Genomic DNA, 18,638 nt, shown 5'->3' on the forward strand with positions numbered 1-18,638 from the left:
AGTGCGTCCGCACAGGTTTCCGCAGTAGAGGGGGCAGCTCCTCCGCGGCGTCCGGGGTTTTCAGCAGCGTCGACGCTCTGGTGCTCGCTTGGTCCTCGGCCTCCGCTGGCAGCGGGCGTCCCTCCGCTCCGCGAGTTCCCGGCCGTCGCTCTAGCGCGCCCGGATCTGGCCCCCTGCCCTGCGAAGATGGCTGCCGTACGCCGGGCCCGCAGTTACTGCCGCTGCCTGGTGCGCTTCTCCGACCGAGAACTCTGCTAAGCCCTGTTGAAGCAGACGGACAGGAGTAGACACCCGGACACCCAGCACACCTCCTCGGGGGAGCGGTGCAGAGGGGGTGCGGAGAGCCCCTCGACGGCGGCCGGCCGCCTCGCCAGCATGGTAACCCGGGAGGGGGCTCGCAGGGACACTGCGAGGTGGGAGTGCGGTGTGAAGGAGGGGCTAGGCCTGGGAGGAGCCCCGAGAGAGCGGGAAGTGGAGACTGGGAGGAGTAGGAGCTGCTCGGCCGCCACCCATTGTGGGGCCTTTGGCCTGAGAGGGAGTGGAGCGGGTACCATCCCCGACCGCTCCCTTGCGTTCCCTCCTGCTTGAACCCCCGCAGCCGGGATCCGGTGTGAGAAAGAGCGGGTTTGCAGGACAACAGAAAAGAATGACTCTTTTTGGTTTGCTCAGGATGTGCCCCTCGAGGGATTTTATCAAAAGCAGTGAGGGTAGGTTCAGGTGAGCCGTTGCAGCATCTGAAATTGGCTGAGGGAACCTTGGGAAACGGAGACAACTTGTTGATTGTTACCCCTCCGGCAAGCAGTACCCACGGAGAAGCCGTTCAGGTCCTTTAAGGAGTCCTGGGTTTAGGACGCACCTGCCCCGTGACGCATCAAGTGCCATGGGTAGGATGTTGGCAGGCGGTCCTGGCGGTGTGGGTTCAGAGAGATTATGTCTCTCTTCGTAGCGGTGAGGGCCTGAGCAGCGTCAGTGCGGTCCAAATGGAGAGACTGGCTTAAGCTCCAGAAATTGACAACGCAAATTCCATGGGACTGTTGCATGCTGGAATGTGTAGTTTCTATCCTGAACTGCCTTTCTTTGGCTTTGAGTACATTTTCCATCTGAGAGACTAACTAGGATTGAATGAATCAGGTGTGAAATGATACTAAACCAATGAGCTGACACTCAGATGTTTTATTAAATAAATGGATGGGTGAATTTATTTTGTTAAATTAACCAGAATGATAGAAAAAGCAGTAATTGATTACGCCCTTAAGCTTTCAGAATAGTTCTCTGACCGACCAGGATTAAGCACTTAACTTTTTTTTTTTTTAAATGTTTATTTATTTTTGAGAGAGAGACAGTGTGAGCAGGGGAGGGATAGAGAGAGAGGGAGACACAGAATCTGAAGCAGGCTCCAGGCTCTGAGCTGTCAGCACAGAGCCCGACGCGGGGCTCAAACTCACGGACCGTGAGATCACGCCCTGAGCGGAAGTCGGACACCCAACCAACTGAGCCCCCCAGGCGCCCCAAGCACTTAACTTTTTATATTTCATTAATCCCATCTGCAAAACAGGAGTAAAATGATGAAGACATAAGCAACTCAAGTCAAAGGTGATGTTTAGCTCGATTCAATTATGAAAAATAAAATGAAAATCTCTGGGTGACAGCTGGGGACCTACTTATTTCAAGTAGTATTTGAGTTGACAAAATGTAGTAAAACCCCAAATTTGATAGTCATCATACTGTCAATATCAAAGTAATAAAGGACTGGAATTCAAGAACAAAGCAGGAACTCAGGGGAGAATATGCTTTCTGTATTAAAGATTTCCTGTTTCTTTTCCTCATTCTTTAGACATGCTCTGTATGTCCACATGACATTTTTTGTTAATTCAAACAATTTTTTTTGAGCTCCTATTGGTGCTAGACCCCAACGAATACTAGATCTCCAATATAACCAGACCTGTAAGGTGATTTATGGTAAAAATTTTTATTTATTTATTTTTAATGTTTATTCATTTTTAGAGAGACCGAGCACTAGTGAGAGAAGGGCAGAGCAAGAGAGGGACACAGAATCTGAAGCAGGCTCCAGGCTCTGAGGTGTCAGCACAGAGCCTGATGTGGGGCTCGAACTCATGGACTGTGAGATCATGACCTGAGCCAAAGTCGGACGGCCAACCAACTGAGCCACCCAGGTGCCCCGATTTATGGTAAACTGTTAATCATAAAATGTCACATATGAAAAAGTACCTCAGAGGTTATCAAATCCAACAACCCTCTCTTCACAGATGTGAAAGGTGAAGCCTGGACAGGCTTTTTCTACAACTTAAGCAATGTGTTTGGCCCTCTAAGGTTACTAATACGACTGATCCTGTTCCCAATGCACTGACTCTAGCAAAGAGACAAAAATAATCTCAATACAGCTGTTAAATGCTATGATACAAGCACGAATGTTGTAGGGAAACAAAGGCAGTTCAAATGATTAGACTTACTGGGATGATCCCTGAACTGAACCTTGAAGGAAGAGAAGTTACCAAGTGAGGAAGAAGTTATTCCATATGGAGAGAGCAAGCAGCATGTGCAAGAGCATGGAGCTGGAGAGAGCAGGGGAAGCTCTGGAATGAAGTCACTTTAGTAAGACTGCTAGGCCAGAGTTAGAAGGCTGAGTTACTAAGAGGATGTCAGAGGGAGCTCAGGTCCCCTCCCATTAGCTGCACTTAGTGTTTACAGTGACAAAGCAGCCTCTTATGTAAGGATAGAAAGATGCTCCTCAATGGGGTCTATAAATTCAAAGTCCTGGGGTACCTGGGTAGCTCAATCAGTTAAGTGTCTGACTCTTGGTTCTCCTCAGGTCATGATCTCACAGTTTCTTCAGTTTAAGCCCTGCATTTGGCTCTGTATTGGCAGCACAGAGCCTGCCTGGGATCCTTGCTGTCTCCTTCTCTGTCCCTTCCCACTTGCACGGTCTCTCTCAAAATAAGTAAATTTAAAAAATAAATAAAAATATTTTTTTAAATTAAAAAAAAAATTCAAAGTCCTTCATTATGGGTTTTCCTATTAGTACAAAAGCTCCCAGCTTAAAGAGACCAAAAAATATATTTGATAATACATTAATGCTTCCATTTTCCATTTTTCTGGAAATTAATTCAGAATCTTGGCCTCTTTCATTGATATCTTCGTTAATTTATCCTTTGCGGTGTGCCCAGCACTTTCCAATATACTAACTAGTTCAAGTCTTAAAGTCACCTCTGCTTTGAGTCTGGTTGCCAGAGATAAGATATGAAATGAGGCTTATTTATGTTGTGCTGTAAAGTAGTACAAGTCTGTCAGGTTGCCAAGTTCAAAAATTTGTGTTAATGTGTTTTGTCCTAGAAACAAATTACAGTGAAAATTTACAATTATAAAGCTTGCATCTTGGAAACAAGTGAAATTAAGTAGGTTTTATTCTAATTTCTAATCCTCTGGTCATTTCCCCTATTACCACATTGTGGGACTGAACACATGAAGTGTTGAGCAAGTCCCATTTGCTACTGAGCCTGTTAGCTAACAGACTGAACTGAGGAAGCATTTCATTTTCACTGGAAAGTAGGATTCAGTTTAACTTAGCAAACACATATTGAGAATAAAAGGATAAAATGCAAGGAAACTGACCTGAGACCTTTGTTAAGCCCCAAACCATTGCACAGTAATTCCAGCCCATTTTTTTTCCACTTAAATCAATCCAGTATATATAAATCTGGGTTTATAAGACAGAACAGGCTTCTTTACAGAAACATTCACTATTACATGTCTTTAATTAATGACCTTTCCCAGGACATTTAAAATAAGAGAAAAGTCGCATTCACATATTAGTAACATGCCAGTGGTGTAAAAGGAAGGGCATCTACCTATGGACTAAAAGTGCTGGATGAAAAGAAAACTATTTGCTGAACTCTATGCTACAACTAAATGTTATTTTCTGAAGCAGAGCTGTTTTAAATCATCTACCATAACATTTTAACTGGAGTCCAGTAAAGTTGTTTATTCTGCACTGTTAAAAAAAAAAAAAGTATGGAATTTTATTCTACTGGAATCATTAAACTTAACTGTGAAGGAGATGAGAGAGAAGCAACTAAATATTTCACTGGGCAAGTAGCTCAAGGAGATGTGGATTACAAAGGGAAACTGATGTTTGCATATTCCTGATGATTATTTTGTTTTCCCCTTCAGGCAGAAGCTGAGGAAGATTGTCATTCTGATACTGTCAGAGCAGGAGATGATGAAAATGAAAGCCCTGCTGAAACAGATCTGCAGGCATGTTTCTTCAAGTGTATATTTAATTTTTATTCCATTACTTTCCATACATGAGCAAAAATTGGTCATGCTTACAAAGATATATCGGTTTTTATTTGCATTGAATTTAACTGTACCTTCGTACTGGTTTACAGAATAAGCAAATTAAAGCTATCTTACAGATTTTTTTTTAAATCATTTATCACCATATGTTGTTGCAGTATTATTGGCTGTATTTCCTATACTGTACTTTTCATCTCTGTGTCTTACTTATTTTTTAACTGGAAGTTTGTACTTCTGTTTTTTCTTTTTTTAAGATTTTATTTTTAAGTAATCTCCATACCCAGTGTGGGGCATGAATTTACGACCCCCAGATCAGGAGTCTCATGCTCTACCAACAAAGCCAGCCAGGCAACCCTGGAAGTTTGTACTAAATCCCCATTTCACCCATTGTCCCATGTCTCCTTTGCCAACCACCAGTTTCTTTTCTGTATTTATGAATCTGTTTCTGTGCTTTGTTTGCTTGTCTTTTCATTTGTTTTGTTTTTAGATTCTACATATAAGTGAAATCATATAGTATTTATCTTTCTGTGATTTCTTTTAGCATTATACTCCCTAGGTCCATTTCATGTTGTCAGAAATAGCAAGATCGCTGGGCACCTGGGTGGCTCAGTCGGTTAAGCGTCCGACTTCGGCTCAGGTCATGATCTCACGGTCCGTGAGTTTGAGCCCCGCGTCGGGCTCTGTGCTGACAGCTCAGAGCCTGGAGCCTGCTTCGGATTCTGTGTCTCCCTCTCTCTGTGGCCCTCCCCCGTTCATGCTCTGTCTCTGTCTCAAAAATAAATAAACATTAAAAAAAAAATTTTTTTTTAAAAGAAATAGCAAGATCGCATTCTTTTTTTATGATTAATATTCCATTGTGTATGTATGTATACACACACACATAGACACACACATACCCCGTATCTTCTTTATCCATTTGTCTATCACTAGATACTTTAGATTACTTCCCTTTCTTGGCTATTGCAAATAATGCTGGAATAAACATAGAGGTACATATATCTTATCTATTTATTTTTTAACTTTTCTTTTTAAGTACATATGTCTTTTCAAATTAGTGTTTTTGTTTTCTTTGGATAAATAACCAGTAGTGGAATTACTGGACTGTTACACTATTTCAATTTTTAATTTTTTGAGAAACTTCCATGCTGTTTGCCACAGTGGTTGGTACAATTTACATTCCCACCACAAAGGTGCCCTTTTCTCCTCATCTTAGCCAGTGCTTGTTATTCCTTATCTTTTTTTGATTCTAGCCATTTTGACAAGGGTAGGGCAGTATCTCACTGTGATTTTGATTTGCATTTCCCTGATGATTAGTGAGGTTGAACATCTTTCCATGAGTCTCTTGGCTATTGTCTTTTTTAGAAAAATGTCTATTCAGGTCCTCTGACCATTATAAATAGGATTATTTATTATTGAGTTGTATAAATTCTTTATATATTTTGGATTATCATCTGCAAATGTCTTTTCCCATTCAGCAGATTCCTTTTTTGTTTTGTTGATGATTTCCTTTGCTGCGCAAAGCTTTTTATTTTGATGTAGTCCCTATAGTTTATTTTTGCTTTTGTTTCCCTTGCCTGAGGAGACATATGCATATATATGTTGCTGAGACCAATGTCCAAGAGATTACTCCCTATGTTTTCTTCTAGGACTATTACGGTTTCAGGACCTACATTTAGGTCTTTAATTCATGTTGATTTTATTTTAGTGTATGGTGTAAGAAGGTGGTCCACTTTCATTCTTTTGCATGTAGCTGTCCAGTTTTCCTGGCACCATTTATTACAGAGACTGTCTTTCCCCCATTGTGTATTCTTGCCTCCTTTCTTGTAGATTAATTAACCATATAAGTGTGGGTTTATTTCTGTGCTCTTTGTTCTTTTGATCTTTATGTGTATTTTTGTTCCAGTACCATACTGTTTTGATTACTGTAGCTTTGTAGTATATCTTGAAATTCGGAGTTGTGATAACTTCCAGCTTTGTTCTTTCTCAAGATTGCTTTGGCTCCTTAGGGTCTTTGTGGTTCCATACAAATCTTGAGATTATTTGTACTAGTTCTGTGAAAACTACTGTTAGTATTTTGATAGGGATTGCATTGAATCTGTAGATTTGATTTGGGTAGTATGGACACTTTAACAATATTAATTCTTTATGCAAGCATGGGATATCTTTCCAGTTATGTGTGTTGTTTTCCATTTTTTTCATCAATGTCTTACAGTTTTTAAAGTATAGCTCTTTCTGGGGCGCCTGGGTGGCTCAGTCGGTTAAGCGTCCGACTTCGGCTCAGGTCATGATCTCACAGTCTGTGAGTTCGAGCCCTGCGTCGGGCTCTGTGCTGACCGCTCAGAGCCTGGAGCCTGTTTCAGATTCTGTGTCTCCCTCTCTCTCTGCCCCTCCCCCGTTCATGCTCTGTCTCTCTCTGTCTCAAAAATAAACATTAAAAAAAAATTTAAAGTATAGCTCTTTCACCTCCTTGATTAAATTTATTCCTAGTATTCTGTCAATTAATGATAATCCCATTTAGGATTATTTTCTTAATTTCTCTTTCTACTACTTTGTTCTCAGTGTACAGAAATGTGACAGATTTCTGTATATTCGTTTTGTGTCCGGCAGCTTTACTGAATTCATTTTTCAAAAAAAAAATTTTTGTGGAGTCTTAGGATTTTCTATATGTATCTGGAAATAGTGACAGTTTTTTACTTCCTTACCAGTCTGGATGCCTTTTATTTCTTGTCTGATTGCTGCCACTAGCACTTCCAGTATTATGTTGAGTAAAAGTGGTGAGTGGGTGTCCTTGTCCTGTTCCTGATTTTCCTTTAAAGGAAAATCTTTCAGTTTTTCACCGTTGAGTATGATATTAGCTGTGGGTTTGTCATATATGACCTTTTTTATGTTGAGATATCTTCCTTCTAAACCCACTTGAGTTTTTATCATGAATGGATATTGAATTTAGTCAAATGTTTTTTCTGCATCTGTTGAGATGATCATATGGTTTTTATACCTGTTAGGGTAAAGTTTCACATTGATTGATTGGCATATATTGAACCACGCTTGCATTCCTGGAATAAATTCCACTTGATTGTGGTGAATGATCCTTTCAATGTATTACTGAATTCAGTTTGTTAATATTTTGTTGAGGATTTGTACATCTATGGTCATCAGAGATGGTGTCTTTGTCTGGTTTTGGTATCAGGGTAATGCTGGCCTTGTAGAATAAATTTGGAAGTTTTCCTTCCTCTTTGTTTTTTGAAATGGTTTGAGAAGACTAAATATTAACTCTTCTTTAAATGTTTGCTAGAACTCACCTGTGAAGTCATCTAGTCCTGGACTTTTGTTCATTGGAGTGTTTTGATTACCAGTTCAATTTTGTTAAGGTATTTGATCTGTTCAAATTTTCTATTCTTGATTCAGTTTTGGAGGATTATATGTTTCTAGGAATTTATCCATTTCTTCTATGTTGTCCATTTGTTGGCATATGCCTTTTCAAATATTGTCTTGGAATTCTTTGTATTTCTGTGGTGTCAGTTGTAATATCTTCTCCTTTTGTGCATTTACTTACTTGACGACTCTTTGTGTCTTTTTGGGTTTGGCTAAATGTTTATCCCTCTCTTGCTCGCTTTTTTTTTTTTCCCAAAGGACCAGCTCTTGGTTTCATTGATCATTTCTATTGTTTTTTAAGTCTCTATTTCATTTATGTCTGCTCTGATCTTTATTATATCCTCCTTTGTACTGGCTTTGGGCTTTGTTCTCCTAGTTCCTTTACATGTAAGGTTAGATTGTTTGAGATTTTTCTTGTTTCTTGAAGTAAGCCTGTATCACTGTGAATTTTCCTCTTAGAACTACTTTCACTGCATCCCAAAGAATTTGGACCATTGTGTTTTCCATTTGCATTTGTCTCCATGTATTTTTTTTATTTCCTCTTTGATTTCTTTGTTGATTTATTGGTTGTCTAGTAAGGTGTTATTTAGCCGTTTTGTGTGTTTGTAGTTTGCCCAGTGTTTTTCTTTTAATGGATTTCTAGTTTCATAGTGTTGTGATCAGAGAAGATGCTTGATATGATCTCAAACTTTTTAGTTTTTTAATTCTAACATACAGTAATAGTTTTCCGGTGTACAATATAGTGATTCAATTCTATACATTACCCGATGCTCATTACAGCAGGTGCACTCCTTAATCCCCATCACCTGTTTCACCCATCCTCTCACTCACCTCCTCTCTGGTAACCATCTCAAACTTTTAAAATTGGGACTTGTTTTGTGGCCTAACATGTCCTCTGTCCTGGAGAATGTTTCATTTACACTTGAAAAACGTGTATTCTGTTGATTTTGGTTGGAACATTCTGTGTATATTTGTTACATCCATCTGGTCTAGTGTGTTGATAGATTTTTGTTGGTTTTCTTACTGATTTTCTGTCTGGATGATTTGTCCATTGGTATAAATGAATTTTTCATGTCTCCTACTATTGTGTTACCATCCATTTTTTTCTTTGTTAATGTTTGCTTTATGTATTTAAGTTCTCCTGTATTGGGTGCATAGGTATTTATAATTGTTACGTCCTCCTTTTAGAGTGATTCTTTTATCCCTTTTACACTATTATGTAGTGTCTTTGTCTCTTGCTGCGATCTTTATTTCAAAGTCTATTTTGTCTGATACAAGCATTGCTTTTTTTTCTGCTTCTGTTTACATGGTATATATTTTTCTGTCTTCACTTTCAGTCTGTATGTGTTGTTAGATTTGAAGCAAGTCTTTTTTTTTTTTCTGACTAAAACTACATTTGATTGGTTTATCTCTAAATATTTCTGTCACACAAATTACAAAAAAAATTTACTGTGCATTAAATACTGTATGCAAAAGTTAAAACCTGATAATGCTCTCGGACCTTGGCTGCTATGTTTTGTCACCAGTTTCATAGCTGAATAAATTTTTTTTTTATGGTTTAGTCCCATAAAAAGTCTCAGTTTAGTCCCATTACATAAAGTAAACTTTGGAAAATACAAATAGGTTTTTTTTTTTGTTTTTTTTGTTTTTTTTTCAGTTTTTATTTTAATTCCAGTAAGGTAACATACAGTGTTATATTAGTTTCGGGTGTACCATTCCATACATCACCCTTTGCTCACCATATGACAAGTGTACTCAAGACCTCTGCCCCACCCACCTCCCTTCTGGTAACCATCAGTTCTCTATAGTTAACAGTTAACCATCACTTTATTTTGTATATTCAGAGTTCTCTATGGGTTTGTCTCCTTCTCTTTTTTTCCCCCCTTGCTCATTTGTTTCTTAAATTCCACTTATGAGTGAAGTTATATGGCATTTGTCTTTCTCTGACTGACTTATTTTGCTTGGCATTATACTCTCCAGCTCTACCCATGTCATTGCAAATGGCAAGATTTCATTCTTTTTATGACTGAATAACATTCCATTGTATATATATGGCACTTCTTCCTTATCCATTCATCTATCTATAGACACTTGGGCTACTTCCATATCTTTGCTGTTGTAAATGATGCTTCTATAAACATAGGGGTGCATGTGTCCCTTTGAGTTAGTACTTTTGTATTCTTTGGTTAAATAACCAGTAGTGCAATTACTGGATCATAGGGTAGTTATATTTTTAATTTTTTGAGGAACCTGCATACTGTGTTCCATATTGGCTATACCAATTTGTATTCCCACCAGAAATGCAGGAGGATTCCTTTTTCTCCACATCCTTGCCAACACCTTGTGTTGTTGATTTGAGCCATTCTGACAGGTATGAGGTGATATCTCATCGTGGTTTTGATTTGCATTTCCCTGATGATGAGTGATGTTGAGCATCTTTTCATGTGTTTGTTGGCCATTTGTGTGTCTTTCGAAAAATGTCTGTTCATGTCTTCTGCGCATTTTTAGTTAGATTAGTTTTTAGATGTTGAATTGTATCAGTTCTTTATAGATTTTGGATACTTGCCCTTAATCAAACATGTCATTTGCAGATATCTTCTCTATTCAGTAGGTTGCCTTTTAGTTTGATTGTTTCCTTTGCTGTGCAGGTTTTTATTTTGACAGAGTCTTCCAATAGTTTATTTTTTTTTTTTTTTTAATTTTTTTTTTCAACGTTTTTTATTTATTTTTGGGACAGAGAGAGACAGAGCATGAACGGGGGAGGGGCAGAGAGAGAGGGAGACACAGAATCGGAAACAGGCTCCGAGCCATCAGCCCAGAGCCTGACGCGGGGCTCGAACTCACAGACCGCGAGATCGTGACCTGGCTGAAGTCGGACGCTTAACCGACTGCGCCACCCAGGCGCCCCTCCAATAGTTTATTTTTGCTTTTGTTTCCCTTGCCTCAGGAGACCTATCTAGAAAAGTTGCTATGGCCAGTGTCAGAGAAATTACTGTCTGTGCTCTTTTCTAGGGTTTTTATGGTTTTGGTCTCACATTAGGTCTTTATTCTGAATTTATTTTTGTGTATGATGTAAGAAAGTGGTCCATTTTCATTCTTTTGCATGTTGCTGTCCAGTTTTCCCAAAACCATTTATTGAAGAGTCTTTTTCCCATTGGCTATTCTTTCCTGCTTTGTCAAAGATCAGTTGACCATATACATATAGCTGTGCGTTTTAAATATATGGCCTTTATTATGTTGATGTATGTTCCCTCTATACCTATTTTGTTGGGGTTTTTATCATGAATGGGTGTGGTACTTTGTCAAATGCTTTTTCTGCATCAATTGAAATGATTACATGGTTCTTATTGATATTATGTATTATGTTGATTGACTTGCAAGTATTAAACCATGCTTGCAACCCAGAATTAAATGCTACTTGATCATGGTGAATTATTTTTTTTAAATGTATTGTTGGATTCAGTTTGCTAGTATTTTGTTGAGGATTTTTGCATCTATGTTCATCAGGGATATTGGCCTGTACTTCTCTTTTTTAGTGGTGGTGTTATCAGGGTAATGCTGGCCTCATAGAATGAATTTGGAAGTTTTTCTTCCTCTTCTATTTTTTGGAACAGTTTGAGAAGGATGGATATTAACTCTTCTTTAAATGTTTGGTAGAATTTGCCTATGAAGCCATCTGCTCTGGGACTTTTGTTGAAAGGTTTTCATTACTGATTAAATTTCTTTCAGCTTTCCTTCAATTTGCAGTTGTATTTATTTGAGTCCTTTCTCTCTCTTTCTCTCTCTCTTTGATAAGTCTGGCTACAGGTTTATCAACTGTATGGATTTTGTTTTCAAAGAAGCAGCTCTTGGTTTCATTGATCTGTTCTATTTTTTTTTAGTTTCTATAACATTTATTTCTGCTTTAATCTTTATTATTTCCTTCCTTCTGGTTTTAGGTTTTGTTTGTTCTTTTTCTAGCTCCTTTATGTATAAGGTTGGGTTGTTTATTTGAGATCTTGAGGTGACCTGTATTGCTATAAACTTCCCTCTTAGAACTGTTTTTGCTGTTTTCCAAAGGTTTTGGACTGTTGTGTTTTAATTTTCATTTGTTTCCATATACTTTTTAATTTCTTCTTTTATTTCCAGGTTGATTCATTCATTGTTTGGTATTATGTTATTTAACCTCCCTGTATTTTGGTCTTTCCAGATTTTTTCTTGTGGTTGACTTCTAGTTTCGTAGTGTTATGGTCAGAAACAGTATGGCTTCACTCTTCTTGCATTTGTTGAGTCTTGTGGGCTAATATGTGATCTTTCCAGAAAATGTTCCTTGTGCACTTGAAAAGAATCTGTATTCTGCTGTTTTAGGATGGAATATTAAGGTATATCTGTTAAGTCTATCTGTTCCAGTGTGTCATTCAAAACCATCTTTTTGATTTTCTGTTTAAATCTGTCCATTGGTGTAAATGGAGTGTTAAAGTCCCCTCCTAGTATTCTATTATTGATTCGTTCCTTTATGTTTGTTATTATCTGTTTTATGTATTTGGGTGTTCTGCGTTGGGTGCATAGATATTTACAATTGTTATATCTTCTTTTTGGATTCTCCCTTTAATATTATGCACTGTCCGTCTTTTGCTGTTGTGATAGTCTTTGTTTTAATGTCTACTTTGTCCTACAGAAGTATTGCTACTCCAGCTTTCTTTTGACGTTTGTTAGCATGATAGATGTTTCTCCATCCCCTCGCTTTTAATCTGCAGGTGTCTTTAGGTGTCAAATGCATCTCTTGTAGGCAGCATATTGATGGGTCTAGTTTTTTTATCCATTCTGTCACCCTGTGCATTTTGATTGGAGTGTTTATTACATTCAAAGTAATTATTGATAAGTATTTATTGCCATTTTATATTTTCTTTGGTGGTTTCTGAAGATTTTTTTCAGATCCTTTTTTGTCTGTCTGATGGTTTGTTGGTTTTCTTAATGATACATTAGATTTCTTTCTCTTTATTCTTTATATATTTATTAGTGGTTTTTGATCTTTGATTACCATTAGGTTTGTTTATAACCTCTTCTGCATATAGCAGTCTATATTAAGTTGATGGCCATTTGATTTTGAACCCATTTCTCTGGAGCATGGGGTGCTGGGGTTTGGTATAAGCAAGTTAGGTAGTAGGTGTCCACTCTGTGCTCTCCCCTGTTTGTTACTCTGCCTCTTGCCCTTCTCCACAACCGGGGCTCCCTCCCCACTGCAGTGGCCACCATCTGTTTATCTTCCACACTGTGTCTGTAGCACTTCCTACTTTCTTCTGTGTGGCTTCTTCTTCATAGTTGTGGAGCTTGTTCTGCCAGTCTTCGGCTCAATTTCTGGAGTATTTAGGATGATTTGATAGTTATCTAGTTGTATTTGTGGGATGAGGTGATCCTAGAGTCCTCCCACTCTGCTGCCATCTTCCAGACTCTGAAGTGAGTCTCTTGTAAGTCAGTCTCTTGTAGGCAGCATATAGGTGGTGGGTCTTTTACCATTAACCACCCTGTATTTTCGGTAGAGCATTTAGTCCATTTACATTTAAAGTACTTGTTGTTAGGTATATTCTTATTGCCATTTTGTTAATTGTTTTGGGGTTTTTGTATTTTCTCTCTTTTTTCCTGTTTTCTTGCTCTCTTGTGATTGATGGCTTTCTTTAATGTTATGTTTGGATTCCTTACTCTTTATTTTTTGTGTGTCTATTATGGTTTTTTCATTTGTGGTTACCAGGGGGTTTGTATATCATATCCTATGTTTGTGCCAGTCTATATTAAATTGATAGTTATATAAATTCAAATACTTAAAAAATTATTATTATTTTTTTAATATTTATTTATTATTGAGAGACAGAGAGAGCATAAGCATGGGAGGGGTAGAGAGAGGGAGAGACACAGCATCTGAAGCAGGCTGCAGGCTGTGACTGTCAGCAAAGAGCCTGACATTGGGCTCGAATTCACAAACCGCAAGATCATGACCTGAGCCAAAGTCAGATCCTTAACCGACTGAGCCACCCAGGCCCCCCAAGTTCAAACACTTTCTAAAAGCACTAAATCTTCATTCCCTGTCCCCTGCTTTTTGCATATGATGCCATATTTTACATCTTTTTAGTTTGTGTATCCCATGACTAATTTTTTTTATAGGTACGATTGATTTTATCACTTTTATTGTTTAACCTCCATTCTGGCTTCATAAGTGATTCATCTACTGCCTTAACTATGTTTGCTTTTACTGGTGCATTTTTTTTCTATCAGTATCTTCTAGTTATGGCCTTTCCTTTTCACTTAAAGGATTCTCTTTAACATTTGTTGTAAGGCTGGTTTAGTGGTGATGAATTTCTTTAACTCTTTTTTTGGTCTGGAAAACTCTTTATCTCTTCTATTCTGAGTAATAGCCTTGCTGAGTAGAGTATTCTTGGTTGTAGGTTTTTCCCTTTTAGCACTTTTTTTTTAAATTTTTAATTAATTAATTAATTTTTTTATTTTTTTGAGAGAGAGCACGAGTGCAGGAGAGGCAAAGGACGAGTGAGAGAGAGAGAATCTCGAGAAGACTCTACACCCAGTGCAGAGCCTGATAAGAGGCTCAATCTCATGACCACAAGATCATGACTTGAGCCAAAATCAAGAGCTGGAGGCTTAATTGACTGAGCCACCCAGGCCCCCCTGCTTTCAGCACTTTGAATAGAGCATACCACTCCCTTCTAGCCTCTAGTAAAGTTTCTGCTGAAAAATCAGTTGATAACCTTATGGGGTTTCTCTTGTATGTAACTGTTTTGTTTTGATGTTTTTAAGATTCTCTCTTCATCATTACTTTTTGCCGTTTTTAATATGTGTCTTTGTGTGGACCTCCTTGGGTTCATCTTGTTGGGGCAATATGTGCTTTCTCGACTTGGATATCTGTTTCCCATTCCAGATTCGGGAACTTTTCAGCTATTATTCTTCAAGTAAGTTTTGTGTCTCTCTGTCTCCTTCTGGGACCCCTATAATGCAAATAATATTACACTTGATGATGTTACAAAGGTCCCTTAACTGTTCTCATTTTTTAATATTTCTCTTTTTTTCCGTTTGGCTTGGTTGCTTTTCATTACATCACTGACCCATTCTTCTGTGTCCTCTAATCTGCTATTCCCTCTAATGTATTTTGCATTTCAGTTACTGAGTTTTTCAGCTCTTTTTGGTTCTTTTTTTTTTTTTAATGTTTATTTATTTTTGAGAGAGCGCACGCAAGCAGTGGGGGCTACAGAGAGAGAGGAAGGCAGAGGATCCGAAGTAGGCTCTGCACTGACAGCAGAGAGCCCACTGCAGGGCTCAAACCCATGAACCATGAAATCATGTCCTGAGCTGAAGTCGGACGCTTAACCGACTGAGCCATCCAGGCACCCCTGATTCATTCTTTTTTATATTTTCTATCTCTTGGTTGAAGTTCTCACTGAGTTCATACACTTATAAGTCTGTTGAGTATCTTTATTTATTTATTTTCTAAGTATTTATATGAGAGAGAGACAGACAGATAGATGGTGCATGGGCAGGGGAGGGACAGAGAGAGACAGAGACGGAATCCAAAGCAGGCTCTAGGCTCTGAGCTGTCAGCACAGAGCCCAACGCGAGGCTTAAACTCACAAGCTGTGAGATCATGACCTGAGTTGAAGTCGGACGCTTAGTTGAGGTGCCCCTGTTGAGTATCTTTATGACCATTACTTTGAACTCTTTATTAGGCATATTGCTTATCTTGGTTTCATTTAGCTCTTTTTTTTGGTGATTTTTGTCTTGTTCTTTCATTTGGGACATTTTTCTCTGTCTCCTCGTTTTGTCTCTGTTTCTCTGTGTTAGATAGGTCAGCTACATGTCCTAGTCTTGAAGTAGTGGCCTTGGGAAGTCTGAGTGGCTCAGTCGGTTGAGCATCCAACTTTGCCTTAGGTCATGATCTCGCAATTCGCGGGCTTAAACCCCTGTGTCTGGCTCTGTGCTGACAGCTCAGAGCCTCTTTGGATCCTCTGTCTCCCTCTCTCTGCCCGTCCCCTGCTTGTGTGTGTGTGTGTGTGTGTGTGTGTGTGTGTGTGTGTGCGCGCGCGCGCGTGCGCTCTCTCTCTTTCTCTCTCTCTGAAAAAAAAAACATTAAAGTAGTGGCCTTGTATAGAAGAGGTTCTGAGATGCTCTGTAGCTCAATCCCCTGGTCACCAGAACCAGGCAGTCCCATGAGTGTCCTCTGTGTGGGCTGTTTGTGCCCTCCTGTTGTGGCTGAGCTGTGATTGATATGGGCATACTGATAGGTTGGAGTGTTCCAGGTCCAGCTGGTTTCAGTAATCTGCTGTTTGCTATAGGTGCACTGGACGGGTTTTGCTCTTGGTGCTGTTAGATGCCCGACTGTAGCTGCTATAGACTTTACAGTTGGTGGAGTCAGTCCTCATGTTGGCTGTCTGCAATTAACTGCTACTGACAGCTGCAGGCACACCAAAGGGCACGGCTTCTCGCAGCACAGCCAGCTAAGATCCTGGCTGCAGGAATTGAAGTGTTATTTTTGTGGGGTATCTCCCTCCATTCCCACGAAAGGAGTCACTTTGGAGGGGTGCTGGTCCTGCCCAGGGCTGCCTGCCGGCTGTAGCTATTTTCAACGGGAGAAAAATGTAACTATTTTCGACGGGAGGTCTACAGGGAAATGCAGCTGCCGGGCACACAAGTGTTAGCAAGGGAGACGGATAGTGTTAGAATTTGCTTCTTGCATGTCTCTAGCTCTTCAGACTGGGGGAGGGAAGAAAAATGGCACCCATTAGCACTTTTGTTCCAGGAGAACTCTCCTGCAGGTACCTGCATCTTTGGCACATGTCCTGGCATTAATTAATAAATACTTTCATGCATACCCTAGGCACTTTCAAAGTGCTGCTTCTGTGCGATTTGCTGGTAGGGTTTTTAGTGTGCTGGCCCTTTAAGGGTGGAGACTCATCCAGTAGTTCTCTTAACTCTCCAGGAGTTAGGCCTCAGGATTTTTAAAGCCAGATGTTATGAGGACTCATCTTCCCAGGGCTGGGAGTGCTTGCTGTGGGGTGATCCCCTTGCTCCTCTGTGCTTGCGATATCCCTCCTGTTAGAGGTTAATTACCCTGGGGATTTGGTTTCCAACTGTGTCTCTGTTCTTCCTACCCTTTTCAATGTGTCCTTCTCTCTCCAACTAGCTGTGGAAGATCTGTTCTGCATCTTCAGGTCATTTTTAGAATTAATTGCAGTAGATATACTTGTTGTCTTGGTGTGTCCATTAGAGGAGGTGAGCTCAGGATCCTCCCACTTACCATCGTCCACAAACAGCAGAACCAGTTTATCCATCCCTTACTGCTACTTCTAGGTACTTTGGATGATACCCCCACTCCTCATGGGCTTCTTTCCTATAGGTACACTATCTTCATGAAACTCTTGTTGGTAATTTATGGACCCTGGAGTTTCACTTGGCCTCTCAGTTTATTAACAGAAACCCAAAAGAGGAAAACTTGTTCAAATGTTAACATTTGCAAGGATCTTAATGCAGTATTTTATAATATTCTGCATTGAACAAAATATATAATACATTAATTATTTCCTTCTGGAAAATTCTGAGTACTCATGTTGAAAATGACAATAATTGCTGTTACATAGTTTGATTTATGAGTTTAAAGTGTTCAAAATAAGGCATAACTCATGGTGCCTGGGTGGCTCAGTCAGTTAAGTGTCTGACTCTTGATCTCAGCTCAGGTCTTGATCTCAAGGTTGTGAGCTCCAGCCCTGCATTGGGCTTCATGCTGGGTGTGGAGCCTACTTAAAAATAGAAACAAAAAAACAGAACAAAATATAAGGCATAACTCAAAACCCATCACCTTATAAAGATTGATGGATTTGACCACCTAAAAGTTAAAACCTATATGTAGAAGAAACATATATTCAAGAGAAATGATCAGCTAGAAAAACTATTTACCACATATAGGCAGATGATTGATACCCACTCTCAGTATATGGAACATCCTTATAAATTAGTAAGAGGGACACAAGATAGATATGAATGGATAGCTAATGGAAAAATAATACAAATAGCTATTAAATATTTGAAGAGATTATTGGTCTCATAGTTTTTAAAATACAAATTGGATCTACACTGGTGTTTTCTTAAAACAATCAGATTGGTGAACAATGCCCATTGTTGTTCAGTCTTGGAGAACACTTAACCAGTGCACATGATGTATAAGCTGCTACGACTTTTTGGGGGGACAGACTAACAAGATGGAACAAAATGAAAAACATACATTGCAGAAAATTAATCTTAAGAAAATAATGAGTAAACTGAGTACATACATATGTACAAAAATGTTTTTTTACAACAGTTTTATGAAAAAATTGAATAAAACCATAAATATCCATCACTTGTGTTAAGTAATGGTGAATTCAAACAGTGAAATACACTGTAGTCATTGAAAAGGATGGGGTAAATCCTTGTGCACTGAAATAGAAAAATGTTCATTGTAATTAGATAAATATATCTTACTGAATTTAAAACTTTGTGATAACTTATATGAAATGTGTCATCTAATAGACATTCAGTGCTACTGAAGACTCTATAGGTTAGAGGTATATGTGTTTTGGGTTAGAAGTAGGAGGGTGGGAACTAAAACAGAATGGCAAGAAAAATTATTTTAAAAACATGTATTTTATATATGCCTCTTCAAAAAAAACTAGGAATAGTATACACAGTCCTGTTGATAATGGTCTTCTTTGGGACGAGGGACATTGCCAGTTGGGTTCCCAGAGAGCAGACTTGAAGGTGGAGATTATGATGAGGGAGGTTTACTGGGGAGTGCTTTTGGGATCAACACCTATGGAAGGGAGAGGGAGGGAAGAATTGGCCTTAGTCAATTCTGTAGTTCTCAGAATGGAGGAACCAGAGCCTTTCAGACTTAATAGCCATTGGTAGTCATTGGGTAGGGATTGCCTGGGAAGGGG

General features: G+C 39.0%; 1 protein-coding gene across 2 annotated transcripts in view; it reads left to right on the forward strand.

Moving 5' to 3' along the window:
- Positions 1-141: 141 nt before the first annotated feature.
- Positions 142-18,638, forward strand: part of FBXO9 (F-box protein 9) — a 48,136-nt gene continuing 29,639 nt past the window's right edge. Inside the window, exons 1-3 of one of the 2 annotated variants that reach the window (XM_078447007.1) lie at positions 142-378; positions 2,005-2,189; positions 4,189-4,272. In XM_078447007.1, coding sequence (XP_078303133.1) covers positions 2,187-2,189; positions 4,189-4,272 — 87 coding nt within the window. In that variant the 5' untranslated portion in view covers positions 142-378; positions 2,005-2,186. The remainder of the gene's footprint in view (positions 379-2,004; positions 2,190-4,188; positions 4,273-18,638) is intronic. The other variant, XM_078447006.1, reaches the window with a different exon arrangement.

Source organism: Panthera onca, chromosome B2 (genome assembly GCF_046562875.1).
Source record: "Panthera onca isolate mPanOnc1 chromosome B2, mPanOnc1 haplotype 2, whole genome shotgun sequence".
Lineage (NCBI taxonomy): Eukaryota > Metazoa > Chordata > Mammalia > Carnivora > Felidae > Panthera > Panthera onca.